Source organism: Rhodotorula graminis (genome assembly GCF_001329695.1).
Source record: "Rhodotorula graminis WP1 unplaced genomic scaffold RHOBAscaffold_13, whole genome shotgun sequence".
NCBI lineage: Eukaryota > Fungi > Basidiomycota > Microbotryomycetes > Sporidiobolales > Sporidiobolaceae > Rhodotorula > Rhodotorula graminis.
In genome coordinates this window covers 361,792-375,489 of record NW_017264940.1, presented here as the reverse complement: position 1 = coordinate 375,489, position 13,698 = coordinate 361,792, and the positions used below count along the sequence as shown (strand labels likewise).

Genomic DNA, 13,698 nt, shown 5'->3' with positions numbered 1-13,698 from the left:
CGAGTGCGCGAGAAAAGAGCTGCATCATTGCGCTGCGAGTCGTCGACGCTATCGCCCGTTGCTGCTCGCGACGAGCCCATCGTGGTCCTCTCCCGTCGTCACCTCGTCCGCCTCCTCGCTCCCGGCGAGCACATCGGCGTCCTTGTCGTCGAGCACGTCGGCGAGCCGCTCCTCGAGCTCGAGGTTGCGCATCCGCAGGCGGTCCATCTCGCGCCTGAGCTGCACGAGCTCGCCCTTGGACGCCGACGACGAGACGCCGGCGCCTGGGCCGGCCGAGGAGGCGGCCGAGCGACGAGCCTCGGCGAGGTCGTTCTCCATCGCGCTGCGCGAGCGGACGGTCGTCAGTGACGGTCGCGTCAGAGAACGAGAGGGAGAGGGAGAGAGAGAGTGAGACGCACCGCAGGGCCTTCTTGAGCAGCTTGCTCTCCTGCTCGACCGTCTCGCGCAAGAGCTCGCTCTTCTTCCACTCGCCGACGAGCAGGTTCATCTCCTTGCGCTGCTCGACAAACTTGACGAGGTCGGCGTCGCTGCAGACACAGGGTAACGAGGCGTCAGTCACGGCGAAGCGAGCGAGATGAGGGAGAGAGAGAGAGAGAGAGAGGGAGACGGACCAGATGGCGAGCGTCTTGGTGAGGGCCTCGATGCGGTGCTCGTACTCGGCGATGCGCGACAGCTTCTTCTCGTCGAGCGACACCTGGTTGCGCAAGTCGAACAGCCTGTGTGCGTCGTCGTGTCAGTAGTCGTCGAGTCGAGGAAGGAGGAGAAAGAGAGAGAGAGCGAGAGTGGGACGCACGCCGACCCCTCCTCGACGAGCTCCTTGCCCTTCTTGTCGAACCGGTCCTTCCAGTCGGCGACCTCGGCCTGGAGCATCTTCTCGTCGTGGTCCCACCGCATGCGCTGCTCGCGCAGCGTCGAGAGCTTGTCGCGCAAGTCGGCAATGTGCGCCGTCCAGTTGGCCTTGGTCGCCGCCTGCTCCGAGCGCAACTGGTCGAGCGCGTTCTGCGTCGCGCGAAGCTGAGCGCGCAAGGTCCGGATCGTGCGGAACTGCGCAAACGAGGGTCAGGACGGCTCGACGCGAGAGAGAAAGAGGGGGAAGAGGAGGCAAGGCGAGGACCCACCGAGCTCTGCCGTTCTGCCTCGGCGCCCGACTCGAGCACCTTCTCGCGATGGAGCGTGCCCATGTGCTGCAGGTGAAGCTGCTTGAGGTAGTTCTGGAAGTCGACCTCGCCTTTGAGGAGGAGCACGTCGCGCTCGAGCTTGACGATGTGGGCCGTCGTCGGCGCGGGCGACACACCGCGCGTGCTGCCGACAGGGACGAGCTCGGGCGACAGGAGGCCGACGCCCGTGCCGTGCGACGCGACGCCCGACGAGCGGCGCGACATGGTCGACGGCGCGAGCGGGTGCGCGTGCGGGTGTGCGTGTGGGTGGTTGTGCGGGTGCGCCGCCGAGGCGACGGGCGCGCCGTGCATGCCCGACAGCTCGAGCGTGCCGGGCCACTCGGGCACGCCGTCCGAGTTGGCCGACGCGACGCGGAAGCGCGACCCGGACCGGCGCGCGGGCGACATGCTCGTCGGCGAGCCGGCCGTCGACTGGAGCGCCTGGAAGTTGGTAAAGTGGGTCGTCGCCGGCATGAGGGGCGTCGAGACGCGCACGGGCGACGCCGTGCCCGTCGTCGAGGGCGTCGCGGACCGGACGCGCGACACAGCGCGAGAGGCCGAGCGAGACGGGCCGGGCGAGGTGGCCTTGGGCGTGGCCGAGGTCGAGTCGAGCGGGACGCCCTCCTCGACGGGCTCGAACCCGGCCGACCGCGCGCTCTGCGGCTGTGCGTCGTCGTGCTCGAGCTCGGCGACGGGCACGGCGCCTCGCCAGTCGTCGGCGGCGGCCATGATGGGCTGGGCCACGTTGCGGTCGCACTGGGCGCGGACGTCGGCCGCCTCGAGGCGAGCCCACCGCTTGGTGTCGGTGAGCTCCTTGGCGGCGTCGCCGCCGAACAGGTCCGGGTGGAGCGTGTGCGTGCGGAGGATAGGCTGCAAGGGGGAGCGAGCCAAGTCAGTGCTGCCTCTTGGAAGAGAGGTTCGAGGAGGGACGCGAGAACGCACCTCGCTGCGGGTGCGGACCATGACCGAGCTGACGTCGATGACGCCGTCGCCGAGCGCGCCAGGCCACGCCTTGTCGCGCAGGTACGCGTTGGCGTCGCGCAGGAAGGCCGTGAAGTTGACCGGGTAGATGCCGTACAGGACGGTGAACAGGCCAGTCGGGTTGGGCACCTTGTCGTCGTCGACCTCGAGGAACGGCGAGAGATCTGGGGGCGCGGCACCTGGTCAGTGAAGGCTCGGGAGAGAGATCGGGAGGAAGAAGAGCGGCGGCGCACCTTCAGTCGGGCTGGGCTCGTGCGCGTCGCCGTCGTCCTCGAGGTCCTGGGCGGTCTCCCACGAGACGGCGCGGGCGTACACGGCCATGATGCCAAACAGGTGCTCGCCGATGATGACGGGGAGCGTCGCGACAAATATGTCGAGGCACTTGAGCGCGAGTGAGACGGTCGCGACCGACGAGACGGTGAGGGCGGCCGTGACGAGGTTGGCGACGAGCGGTGTCGACAGGGCGTGGTAGGCTTTGGCCGAGTGACGGGCGAGGAACGACAGGAGGAGGGAGGAAGTAGGGAGGAGGGCCGGGAGGCTCGGGCTAAGCAAGGTCGAGAGGCGGGCGAAGAAGGCCTGCGGGGAGGACCGGGTCAGTCTGGGCGCCCGAAAGAGAGCGAGGACCAGCGGACGCACCTTGGGCGATTTCTCTCCCCACATGATGAGGCACTCCTCGAGGTTGCGGATGCCGTAGCCCTCGTCGAGGCCCTTGAGCCGAGCGAGCGCGCGGTCCTCGTACTCGTTGAGGATGAGGCCGGCGAACGGCGACACCCAGTCGTCGGCCTGCTCGCCCTGGCTCCGACTCGGCGCCACCATGCCCCACACGATCATGCGCGTCGCGGCGGCGAGCGCTTGGCGCGAGACGTAGAGCGGGAGGATCGGCGTGCTCGACGACGACGAGGACGACGACGGGTGGGCGGGCTCCTTGCCCTTGCGGTCGAGCTTGCGCCCTCGAGGTTGAGGCGCACGGGGCGTCGACGCCGCCGAGTCGTCCTCCTTGGCCGTGCCGAGCATGGTGCGACGCAGGACGGCGTTCCACCACACCGAGCCGATGTCCTGGCGGCTGATCAAGGCCGCCTCGTCGTCGTCGCCGACGTCGGCGCTCAACTTGTCGAGGAGCGCGAGGAAGGCCGACACCTTGCCGATGTTGTGCAGCTCGCGCTCGGTGCCGGGCAGGGGCTCGGCCGACGTCCAGATGTCGAGCAGGCCCTCGCGCCAGCGGGCGCGCTCGCGCTCGCCCTCGGACTGGCCGGCGGCTGCGCCCGCCGCACTGAGCGGGAAGGACGAGGCAAAGGTGCGGATGTGCTCCTCGAGGAGGCTGACGATGTCGGGCGGGAGGGCGTACGCCGGGAACGGGTTGGCGGGGCACGAGGTGGACGACGAGGGGGCGGTCGAGGAGAAGAGGCGCTGCAACTCGCGCAGCGTCTTCTTGGCGTCCATAGCGGGTCGCGCAGGCTGTGTGTCGGTCACGTAGAGTCAGTGCCGACCTCGCAGTGGCACTGAGGAGCTCGAGACGGACCGGATAACGAGGCGGTGCCTGCCCCACCGGCGAGTGCGAGGAAGTCGGCGGGCCGAGCTGGAAGTTGGTGCAGTACGGTCGACAGGCGACTGTGACCAGCTGTGGCCGTCCAGCAGCAGTGCTAGAGTGCGAGGCGACGAGCGAGCCTCGTTGGTTGATGAGGACGAGTCCGGCCCGTCGTCCTCCCTCTCCTTCTCGCCGCACCGCTGCTTTCCGCACACCGGCGTGACGGTGCCACAGCTAGCTGCTCTCGCTTGCAGCCGCCGCTATCGCCCCAGCGGGCCAACTCGCCAAGCGTCCTCCCCTCGCCTCCACCCGCCGCCGGCCGCCGCCGCGGCAGCAGCGAGCCCTTCAACTCGCCGACGGAGCCTCTCGCGCCGAGTGCCCCGGGCGATCGAGGTGCACGAGCCGCACATGCTGCAGCTGCAGGTCGGGCTCGGGTCGAGGCGCTCTCGAGGCGCCTCTGCACAAAGGCGTCCGCTCGCGCCGCGCCTCGACGACAACCCGAAGCGCCCCTTGCGCGCGACTGATGCGTCGGTCAACAATGTCACCCACCGCCTCCAGAGCCGAGCCTCGCAGCGCTACGAGCGAGGGACAGGCGCGCAGAAGATCGCCGCGCCCGGTCCCGCTCTTGTTCTCTCTCGCCGGCGGGAGAGTGCCAGCTCAGGCTCGACTCAATGTCGGGCGGCCCTCGCGCGCTCGTTGCGGGGTGTCAAGTGCGGGCGGCTCGATGTCAAGCGCGCAAGGGGTCGTTCGCGACCTCCTCGGCCAAGCCAAGGCCGCCGGCCTCTGCTGCTCGAGACTCTGCTTCTCTTGCTCTTCTTCCCTTCAACCACACTCTCTTCTCAGACTCGAGCATGTCTGCAGCTGCTGCGGCTCCTTCGACCGACCCTGCTGCTGTCGCAGCAGCTGCCGCCGAGCAGCTCGCTCGTTTGCAGTTCGCCGTCGCCAACATCACGACGCCCGTCGTCATCGGCAGCTTCATCGCCTGCATGATGTGCGGCATCCTCCTGTACATGTGTGCGTCCCTCTGCCCTTCCCCTCTCTAGGCGGACGAGCTACTGACCACGCCTCTCGACCCGCAGCGGCCACCTACTTCGTCCGGTTCGGCTCGTCCGACCGCCTCTCGTTCAAGGTCCTCGTCGGCTTCCTCACGGTCGCCTGCGTCGGCGACACGATGAACGAGTGCGCGTGGGCGTGGCTCGTCACGATCAAGGTGTTTGCCGACCCGACCATCGTCGCGCAACTTCCCGAGACGTTTACGGTCTACGCCATCTTCACGGGCGTCACGGTACTCGTCGCCCAAGTCTTCTTCACGTGCGTCGCCCACCTCTCTCTCTCCCACTTCCCCTCGTCTCGTCGCTCACGCCGCGCTCGCGTGCCCGCAGGTGGCGCCTCTGGGTCATCTCGGAGAGGCGCAACTGGTGGCTGCCCGTCGGCATGCTCGTCCTCGAGCTCACGGCGGCGGGTCTCGCGATGTACCTCGCCTGGTGGACCGACAAGACGATGTACTTGGCGTCGTTTCCCGAGATCGAGGTGCGTTCCCTCCTCCTTCTCAAGTTCTCCTTCCTCCTCGCCCGAAGCTCACGCTCTCCCTCGTACCTCCTGCAGGGTATTATGTGGGCGTGGATCTCGGCAGGCATCGTCATCGACGTGCTCATCACGTGCGCCTCCCTTGCCAACCTCTCCCTCGCACCGTGCACTGACCCCGCCTCGCCTCGTCTCTCTGCAGCGGCGGCATCACCTTCTACCTCCTCATCCGCCCCCAGCGTCTCGGTGGCGGCGTGCTCAAGACCAATCGCTCGTCGCCGCTCGGCCGCCTCGTCGTCAAGAGCTTCCAGACCAACGGCGTCTCGCTCTTGCTGCAGACGGTGACCCTCGTGCGTGCTATTCTCTCCTCCTGAGTCACCCCTCGCCTGACACCTCTCTCTTGCAGATCGTGATCGTCACCAGGCGCGGCACGCTGTGGTACAACGTCCCTGGTCCGTCCCTTTCTCTCTCTCGTCGCCGCCGCACGAGCCCACAAGCTCACCTCTCCTTCTTCGCCTCGCAGGATTCCAGGAGGCCAAGTGCTACGCCATCAACGTCATCGCCACCCGTCCGTCCTCCGTCCCTCTCCTCCTGTGAGTCGCGCCGACCCAGCTCGCAACGCGCGCAGTCAACGCCCGCACGCTCGCCTCGTCCGACGCCGGCGACTCGTTCAACCCGGACCCGCGCTCGAGCGCGACGAGCAAGCAGCAGCAGCAGCAGCGCACGGGCGCGACGAGTGCGGCGCGCAGGAGCCGCATGGAGCAGCAGTCGATGCCCGTCTTTGACGTGCACGTCGAGGTGCAGGTCGACGAGGCGGACTCCGCCGACGCCGAGTCGGACAAGTCGGGCGGCGGCGGCGGCGCGTCGAAGGACCTCGTCGCGCTCGGCTCGACGACGCCGTACTCGGTCACGTTTGAGCGGGCGTCGGTCAAGGACGGGGACGACATCGAGCTGGGCATGAAAGAGGGCCGGGCGCGAGGCGAGCGCGGCTGGGCACGGTCGTGAAACGAGGGTCGGCGGGCTTGACAGGTCGTGCGAACTACAGCTGAACGTGTTGCCGCATCTTCGACGGTCGCAGAGCAAGCGAGAGATCCGAGACTTGCGGCCCGCTCGCTGGCTCGAGGCGACGAGGAGGACGAGGTCGATTTGGCATCGTCTACGCCGCCCCTTCCGCTGTGAGCACGAGCGCATTGCTACGCGTTGCTCCTTGCCGACACTGCACGCCCGCCAGCAGTCCCGCCGCACCGCCTGTCGCCCTCGGCCACGCCAGAGCCGCCTCATCGCCCCGACCCGATTCGTCCCTCGTCCACCTCGCCAGCGCACCGGGGCGAGCCGCCGACTCGACACAGAGCGTGCTACTGCTCTCTCAAGGCTGGACACGAGCACGCGGTGCTGCACGCGCTGCACCTCGCGCCGAGCGGGGGCGCTCATCCAGCACCACCCCCGCTCTCCGTGCAGCCTCGACGAGGCTGCGAAGCCCTCGAGCCCCATCATGCTCGACCTAGCGCCCGCTCGAGCCTCGCCTCCGAGCCGCCACATGGCGCGCGCTGGTTGCACAAAGGGTGGCGGTGGACGGCTCGCTCGCTGGGCCCGGTGCTCGCTCCTCCTCGGGCGCGAGCGCTCTCTCGAGAAAATGCACCTCGGTGGCTGAGTGCGCTCGGCTACGAGGCCGGAATGGGCCTTGTCCGAAGCGCTTCGCTGGCCCATCTCGGCGTCGCCGGCTCTCCTCGCGCCGTCGACCCGCTCCTCCCTTTCCTCGTCGACTCTCGCTCTCCTCTTTCGTCTCTCTCCTTTCTCGTGCCCGCCTGCGGTCATGTCGACTTTCCTCATGCCGACCGACGCCATCCCGACAGACCCTGAAGCGGCAGCAGCAGCGGCGGCAGCGGCAGCAGAGCAGCTCGCGCTGTTCCAGTGGGCCGTGAGGGAGATCACGACGCCGATCGTCCTCGCGAGCTTCATGGCCTGCCTCCTGTACGGCGTTCTCCTCTACATGGGTGCGTCCCCTCTTCTCCGCCCTCTCTCCTCGACGCGGACGAGCCCCCTGACTCGGTCCTCTCCTCGCAGCCGTCGTCTACTTCATGCGGTTCGGCTCGTCCGACCGCCTCGCCTTCAAGCTCCTCGTCGGGTTCCTCACCCTGTCGTCTCTCGGCGACACGATCAACGACTGCTCGTGGGCATGGCTGTACACCGTCAAGGCCTTCACGGATCCCGCCGTCCTCAGCATCTTTCCGGCGCAGCTCGTAGTTTACGCGTGCATGACGGGCATGAACGTCCTCCTCGCCCAAGGTTTCTTCACGTGCGTCTCGCTCTATCTCTCTCTTCCTCGTCGCGCAAGACTGACTCGCCGTCTCTGCAGGTGGCGCGTCCTCGTCGTCAGCAACCGCAAGAACTGGGTCCTGCCCGGCGTCATGATGATCCTCCAGATCACCGCGTGCTGCTTCGCGTTCTACCTCGCCAGCTGGGTCCGGTCGCACACGTACATGACCGAGTTTGGCGAGGCAAAGGTGCGCGCTCGAGCCTCTCTCTCTCTCTCCCTCTCGACACCGCGACTGACTCCTTTCCTCGACCGCGCACGCAGTGGCTCATCTATACCTGGTTGACGACCGGCTTCATCTGCGACGTCCTCATCACGTGCGTCCACCCCCTCGACTATCGCGTCGTCGCCGAGTCGACCTGACCTTCCTCGTCCTCTCCTCCCCCTCGCCTTCTTTCCTCTCGCCCTCGTCGCGCAGTGCCGGAATGACCTGGTACCTCGTCATTCGTCCTCAACGGCTCGCCGGCGCCGCCACCAAGGCCAAGCTCTCTCGCGAGTACGTCCCTCTTCCCCCTCCCTCTCATGAGCTTGCGCCCTCGCTCACAGCTCTTCCGCCGCAGGAACCCTCTCGGACGGATCGTCATCAAGACGATGCAGACCAACAGCATCTCTCTGATCGTCCACGCCGTCACGCTCGTGCGCTCCAACCTCTCGCTCGAGCCGGAGCCGAGAAGGACGACCACTGACTTGCCTCCCTCGCCAGGTCGTCATGGTTTGTCGTGGCCAGGCTCTCTGGTACTCGATTTCCGGGTTCCAAATGAGCAAACTCTACAGCATCTCGCTCATCGCGTCGCGTACGCCCGATTTCTCTCGAGTTTCCCCTGAGCGACGAGGACGCACTGACCCTCTCGCCCTCGTAGTGAACGCTCGCCACCAGGCTGGCCCGGGCGAGTCGGCCGCCTTTACCTCTCGCGAAGGTACGACGCACGCCAACGCGTCGACCAAGAACGTGCGCGCGACGTTCAGCCGGCACGGCGTCGGCGCCAACTCGGTCCCGGTCCACGTCCACGTCTCGGAGGAGGTCAAGATCGACGACGGCGACGAGAGCGCGAGCGACTTTGTGCTCAGCAGCCCCTACTCGGTGCGGTTTGAGCGGGTGCAGGGGCTTGAGAAGGGCGACGAGCTCGAGATGGGCCGGAAGGGGGAGTACTGAGGGTTGCGTTGCGAGGGGGAGGCTCAAAAGGTCCGAGTCCTGGCTGTAATGGGGTCCGCCTGCGTCTCCCTGTCCTCTTGAGAGAGCGAGTCGTGCCTTGCGCGAGCGTACACAGCCGGCAGAGGGTGTCTCGAGGTGCGCCCTCGCTTGCGCTCAGGCTCGTTCCCGCTTGTCTTCCTGCCCTTGCTCGCGCACGCTTTGCTTTTCTCCTTCTCTCGTGCAGACCAGACTCTCTGCAGGAGAGCGCTGGGCAGCACAGAGCTCGCTCACCTGCGCAGGCTCTCTGCGCACGAGCCTGCGCTCCTCGCTTGGCTTTCCGACTACGTTCGCCTTCGGCGACTTCTCGTCGCTCGCTCAGCAGCGAAGATCGCGTGGCTTTGCGCAGCTGAATGACTGACTCAGGGACCGAGTGCGAGCCGTGATCGCGAGACGACGAGAACCGGAAACTGCGCCGTCGGACGAGCGCTCGCGCCTCGTCCTCATTTACGAGGCGCAGGAAGGGCGGACGTTGGTCCGCCGCAGCGGTTTGCACCTCGCGAGCCTCCTGTCTCCTCTCGACGAGCCTTCGCTCGCGCATCGACACCGCGCCGCTGTCCCTCGTCCGCTCGCATCGGCTCTTCCTTGTCCCCGCTTTGTACCTCGCCCGACAGCAAGATGGCCGACGTCCTTGCGACCACCGCCTCGCCTGCGAAAGCTGCTCAGCTCGGACTCCTCAAGTACGCCATCGCCAACGTGGTCGCGCCAGTGGTGCGTCCCGCTCGAGCCTCGGGCGCAAGTTCAACAGAGTCCGACTCTCCTCGTCCTCGCAGCTCGTCGCGACGTTCCTCGGCTGCATCCTCTTTGGCGTCCTGTTCTACATGGGTGCGCCGTACGTCGTACGAGGCCGTCGAGGCGCATCCACTGACTTTTGCTTTTCCCGCCCGCAGTCGGGTCGTACTTCTCGCGCTTCAGCTCGACCGACCGCCTCGCGTTCAAGCTCCTCGTCGGCGTCCTCACCTTCACGACGCTACTCGACACGGTGAACCAGTGTGTGTGGGCCTGGCGGTACACGGTCGAGGCGGCGCTCGACCCTTTCGTCCTTGCCAAGTTTCCTCGGTCGCTGCACGTCTTTGCGATCCTCACTGGCATCAACGTCCTTCTGGCTCACGCTTTCTTCACGTGAGTCTCGCTCTCTCTTTCTTTAGAGGAGGTCGAGCCTCAGCTGATGCTGGCTCTCTCGCAGGTGGCGCCTGTGGGTCGTGAGCAATAGGGAGAACTGGTGGCTCCCGAGCGGCATGCTGCTCCTCGAGCTCACGGCGGCGGTCTTCAGCTCCGTACTCGCCCAGCTCTCATGTTTAACGTACTAAGCTCTCATGTTTAACGAACTAAACCCTCATGGCTAACGTACTAAGCTCTCATGGCTCGTCGAGATTGACTTTGTCTCTCTCGCAGTGGCTCCTCTACACCTGGCTGTCGGCCGGCGTGCTGTGCGACATCCTCATCTCTAAGGTTTTAAGTTTTATAAGAAAAAAAAGAATATATAAGGCTTTTAAAGCTTTTAAGGTTTCACTCCTCCTTTTCCGTCATGTCCCGCCTCCTCTCCCCACTCGCAGCGGCGCCATCGCCTACTACGTCATCATCCGCTCTCAACGAGAGCTGGGCCCGGCGACGAGCGCCAAGCTCTCTCGCTCGTGCGTCGCTCGCCTCTCCTCCTCCCGCTTTGACCTTCTCGCGGTCCGAAGCCGAGCTGACGGTGTTTCTCTACAGGAACCCGCTCGGCCGCATCGTCATCAAGTCAAGACCATGCAGACGAACGCGGCGTCGCTCGTCGTGCAGGTCATCACGCTCGTGCGTCCTCTCTCCTCTCGCCTCGAGCGAGAACCGCCAAGTCGCTCACTTTGCTCTCGACCGGGCGCCGCAGATCCTCACGGTCATCGTTGGCGGCCAGCTGTGGTACACGATCACGGGTGCGTCGGCGAGCTCTCTGCGCGGCGGCGCAGGAAAAGCGCTGACCCGCTCGGACCCTCGCAGCGTTCCAGCTCTCGCGCGTCTACGTCCTCTCGGTCATGGCCACCCGTGAGTCCTCTCTCTCCCGGCCTTCTCTCGCCCGCCGCCCTCGCCCTGACGCTCCCTGCTCGCCCCTCCCTTAGTCAACGCCCGCAGCTCCTCGCATTCCTCGAGCTCGTCCGACCCCTCCCCCTCGAGCGGCTCTTTCGTGCCACGCGTCGCCGGCCCGCACTCGTCCTTCAAGCGACGCCACTCGTCCTCGGCGCAGCGCTCACGCTCAGCATCGGCGTCGGCGGTGGCGCCGGTCCCAGTGCACGTGCACGTCTCGCGCGAGGTGACGGTCGACGGCGACGAGGGGGACGAGGTCAAGGCGCCGGCGCCGGCGCCCGCGCACGGGCCGCTCGAGCTCGCGCTCGGGGTGCCGTACGCGGTGAGGTTTGAGCGGGCGAGGGAGCGCGACAAGGGCGAGGTCGAGCTTGGTGGGAGGAGCTGAAGCTGTAGCGAGAGAGGCGCCGGCACTGTTCTCGAGGTCCACGCGCATGAGCGAGAGAGAGAGAGAGAGAGGGGCAGCAAGAGACAGAGACAGCTCATCTCGTCGCTCTCGGGGAAAGCAGCAGCCTCTCTCGCAGCGCCGCCCTCGTCTCGTGCTCGACGCTCAGTGTTGCCCGCCCCTCGCGCTCGCGCGCCCTCAAGAAACGTGGCGCGCCGGCTCTACTTGTCCGACAGCGCCGGCGCGACGGCGTCCCAGTACTCGGTCGACACCTTGTCCTTGACCTCCTCCTTGGTGAGCCACGCAAAGTCGACGATGCCCTCCTTGGCGTTCGGGACCGGCTGACCGCGCACGATGCGCATCGGCATGAAGAAGACCTGCCGGGAGAGGCGAGAGAGTGTCAGTCGCCGCTGTCCTTGCCGCACTCATGCTGTCGTGCGAGCGACAGCCCGCACGACGAGCGCGAGAGAGAGAGAGAGGAGAGAGCAAAAGCCGACGCACCCTCGCGGCCTCGTGCTGCGGGAACTTTTTGCGGTGCTCGGGCGGGAACGGGTACTCGAGGGCCGAGGCGGGCACGCGACCGACGGGCCACGCGTCGACGTTGGGCCCCGTCTCCTCGACGAGCTCGCGGTGCGCGGCGTCGACGAGCGACTCGGTGCCGTCGACGGCGCCTTGGGCTGCGGCGCCGGGGAGGGAGGAGGGCGAGTCAGGCGAGTGGTTGGGCGGGAAGAGAGAGAGAGAGAGAGAGAGGAGGGACGCACGGAACTGCCACGCGTGCTGGTCGCGCTTCTTCTTGAGCAAGAGGTACAAGGTGCGGTCGGCCCTGCGCTCCAAGCTCCTCAGGTCGCCCTTGCGGTCCGCCTCGGTCTCGCAGCCCATGACCTCGGGCGCGCCCTCGACCTCCTCACCGGCCATCTCGAACGCGCGCGCGTCGGCGCGCTCGTCGCGCCCGTTGTCCTCGTTGTCGACGCGGCGGTCGAACGCGCCAAAGGCCTTTTCGGCGGCCGAGCCCTTTTTGAAGAACCACGACGTGGCCGACGAGGTGGGTTTCGACAGGGCGCGGTGGATCTTGCGCTGGTAGGCGTAGTACGAGCGCTCGAGGGGCGACAGGGCGGGGAGGACGAGGGGCGGGCGGGAGAGGAGCGCGGCGGCGACGACGCGGTACGGCGACGACGAGGAAGGGCTGCTGCTGTCGGCTGGTGCTGGTGCTGGTGGTGTTGCTGCTGTCGACTGGTGCCGTGCGGCGTCTGCGGGGCCGGGGTCGAGTGAGTGCACCGCGCTGATGAAGGAGGGAAAAAAGGCCGGGCTCGAGGCGCGACGAGGACGGCGACTGACGGGATGCGAGGCGGGTCGGGGCCTTGCAAGAGCAACGCGGGCTCAGCAGAGAGCGGGCGAGCGTGCGTGATGCCATGGTGGTCAAGAGCCGAGAGGCGATGAGAGGCTGAGCGGGGAGGAGTGTCAACCTCGCTCGTCGCTCTCTCTCGGCCTCGCTGTGAACCAGAGACCAGTGCAGCGCAGTCCAAGCAGCCTCTCGAAAGCACGCCCCGACCCTCGAACCGACACAGCTTGTTGTCGCCACCTCGCTCTCCTCGCGCCGCTTGAACCTCTCGCTCGGATCGGTGCAGCCCGCCGCCAACCTCGGCACTCTCTACGCCTCGACCCACACCTCTGCGACCGTGTCCAGCTCGAGCACCGTCCTCGCGCACCTCTCGTCGCCCGCGCCCTCGTGCTTCTCCTCCTCCTCCGAGTCGCCCTCCTCGCCGCTCTCGAGGAGCAGCACCCTGACGCCCCCAACGCGCAGCAGGCCCTCGACGCGCGGCACGAACCGCCACGACCACGCCACGTCGTGCCACCGCCCCTGCCTCTGCCGCACCGGCGCGCCACCGCCGCCGCCGTCGGAGGAGGACGAGGGCTCGAGCACCACCTCGCCGAGGTCGACGAGCCCAGCGCCGAGCCGCACGACGCCTGCCGAGGGCGAGCCCGAGGGGCCCGCTCCTGCCGCCGCGGCAGCAGCAGCAGAGCGCCCAGGGCGCGCGAGCGGGATCCGCACGCCGCGCAGCGTCGGGGCCGGGCGGTCCTGCGCGTGTGCGAGGGCGTGGGCGGGGGCGTGCGGCGGGGCGGGGGGCGGGGCGGGCGCGTCGAGGGACGCTCGGCGCGGGTGCGGGCCCGGGTGCGGGTGAGGGTGCGGGTGAGGGTGCGGGTGCGGGTGCGGGCGAGGCGGGAGGGTCGAGGGGAGCGCGCCGGGGAGGGGGAGCGCCGAACTGCTCGGGTGCGCGGCGTGGCCGGCGGGGCGGTGTGGCGGTGCGGCCGCCGACGGGGTGAGCGGCGCAGTCGACGCGGGCGCGAGGGAGGAGGAGGAGGAGGACGAGGGAGAGGAGGAAGGGCCAGGGCAAGGGACAGGCCCAAGCGCCGGCGCGTGCCACTCGACGTGTTGCGCCGCGAGGCGGACCCTTCGCCGCCGCCGACCGTGATCGCCCTGCGTGCTCGTCGTCGCCGGCGTCGAGCGGACGCGCAAGCGGAGCTCGACCGCGAACGGCTCGTCGACGACGAACCGTTATACTTCCATAT

The 13,698-nt window shown here is 67.7% G+C and overlaps 6 protein-coding genes across 6 annotated transcripts; 3 read left to right on the top strand and 3 right to left on the bottom strand.

The window, feature by feature from the left end:
• Positions 1-5: 5 nt before the first annotated feature.
• Positions 6-3,578, bottom strand: RHOBADRAFT_55517 (uncharacterized protein; the record flags this gene model as incomplete). Its single annotated transcript, XM_018417890.1, has 8 exons — positions 6-322; positions 399-527; positions 612-716; positions 794-1,044; positions 1,119-2,027; positions 2,100-2,302; positions 2,372-2,714; positions 2,775-3,578. The coding sequence occupies 8 exons, from the start codon at positions 3,576-3,578 to the stop codon at positions 49-51; spliced, it is 3,018 nt and encodes a 1,005-aa protein (XP_018268892.1). The 3' UTR covers positions 6-48.
• A 936-nt stretch (positions 3,579-4,514) lies between these two features.
• RHOBADRAFT_46432 (uncharacterized protein) lies at positions 4,515-6,192 on the top strand (the record flags this gene model as incomplete). The annotated part of the gene is made up of 8 exons (XM_018414789.1): positions 4,515-4,677; positions 4,743-4,974; positions 5,046-5,193; positions 5,269-5,321; positions 5,390-5,537; positions 5,594-5,639; positions 5,711-5,755; positions 5,816-6,192. 8 exons carry the CDS (start codon positions 4,515-4,517, stop codon positions 6,190-6,192), a joined length of 1,212 nt encoding a protein of 403 aa, XP_018268891.1.
• An 808-nt stretch (positions 6,193-7,000) lies between these two features.
• RHOBADRAFT_55516 (uncharacterized protein) lies at positions 7,001-8,654 on the top strand (the record flags this gene model as incomplete). The annotated part of the gene is made up of 8 exons (XM_018417889.1): positions 7,001-7,181; positions 7,252-7,483; positions 7,544-7,691; positions 7,766-7,818; positions 7,920-7,997; positions 8,062-8,137; positions 8,205-8,295; positions 8,362-8,654. The coding sequence occupies 8 exons, from the start codon at positions 7,001-7,003 to the stop codon at positions 8,652-8,654; spliced, it is 1,152 nt and encodes a 383-aa protein (XP_018268890.1).
• A 654-nt stretch (positions 8,655-9,308) lies between these two features.
• On the top strand, positions 9,309-11,133 carry RHOBADRAFT_46430 (uncharacterized protein; the record flags this gene model as incomplete). Its single annotated transcript, XM_018414788.1, has 10 exons — positions 9,309-9,401; positions 9,464-9,515; positions 9,581-9,812; positions 9,877-9,967; positions 10,086-10,120; positions 10,247-10,328; positions 10,401-10,481; positions 10,555-10,600; positions 10,665-10,709; positions 10,784-11,133. 10 exons carry the CDS (start codon positions 9,309-9,311, stop codon positions 11,131-11,133), a joined length of 1,107 nt encoding a protein of 368 aa, XP_018268889.1.
• Positions 11,134-11,283: 150 nt separating this feature from the next.
• RHOBADRAFT_55515 (uncharacterized protein) lies at positions 11,284-12,541 on the bottom strand (the record flags this gene model as incomplete). Its single annotated transcript, XM_018417888.1, has 4 exons — positions 11,284-11,507; positions 11,632-11,807; positions 11,892-12,377; positions 12,502-12,541. 4 exons carry the CDS (start codon positions 12,539-12,541, stop codon positions 11,352-11,354), a joined length of 858 nt encoding a protein of 285 aa, XP_018268888.1. The 3' UTR covers positions 11,284-11,351.
• Positions 12,542-12,722: 181 nt separating this feature from the next.
• Positions 12,723-13,666, bottom strand: RHOBADRAFT_55514 (uncharacterized protein; the record flags this gene model as incomplete). Its single annotated transcript, XM_018417887.1, has 1 exon — positions 12,723-13,666. A coding segment is annotated over one exon (943 nt), but the record flags the coding sequence as incomplete, so codon positions are not given.
• Positions 13,667-13,698: the final 32 nt, after the last annotated feature.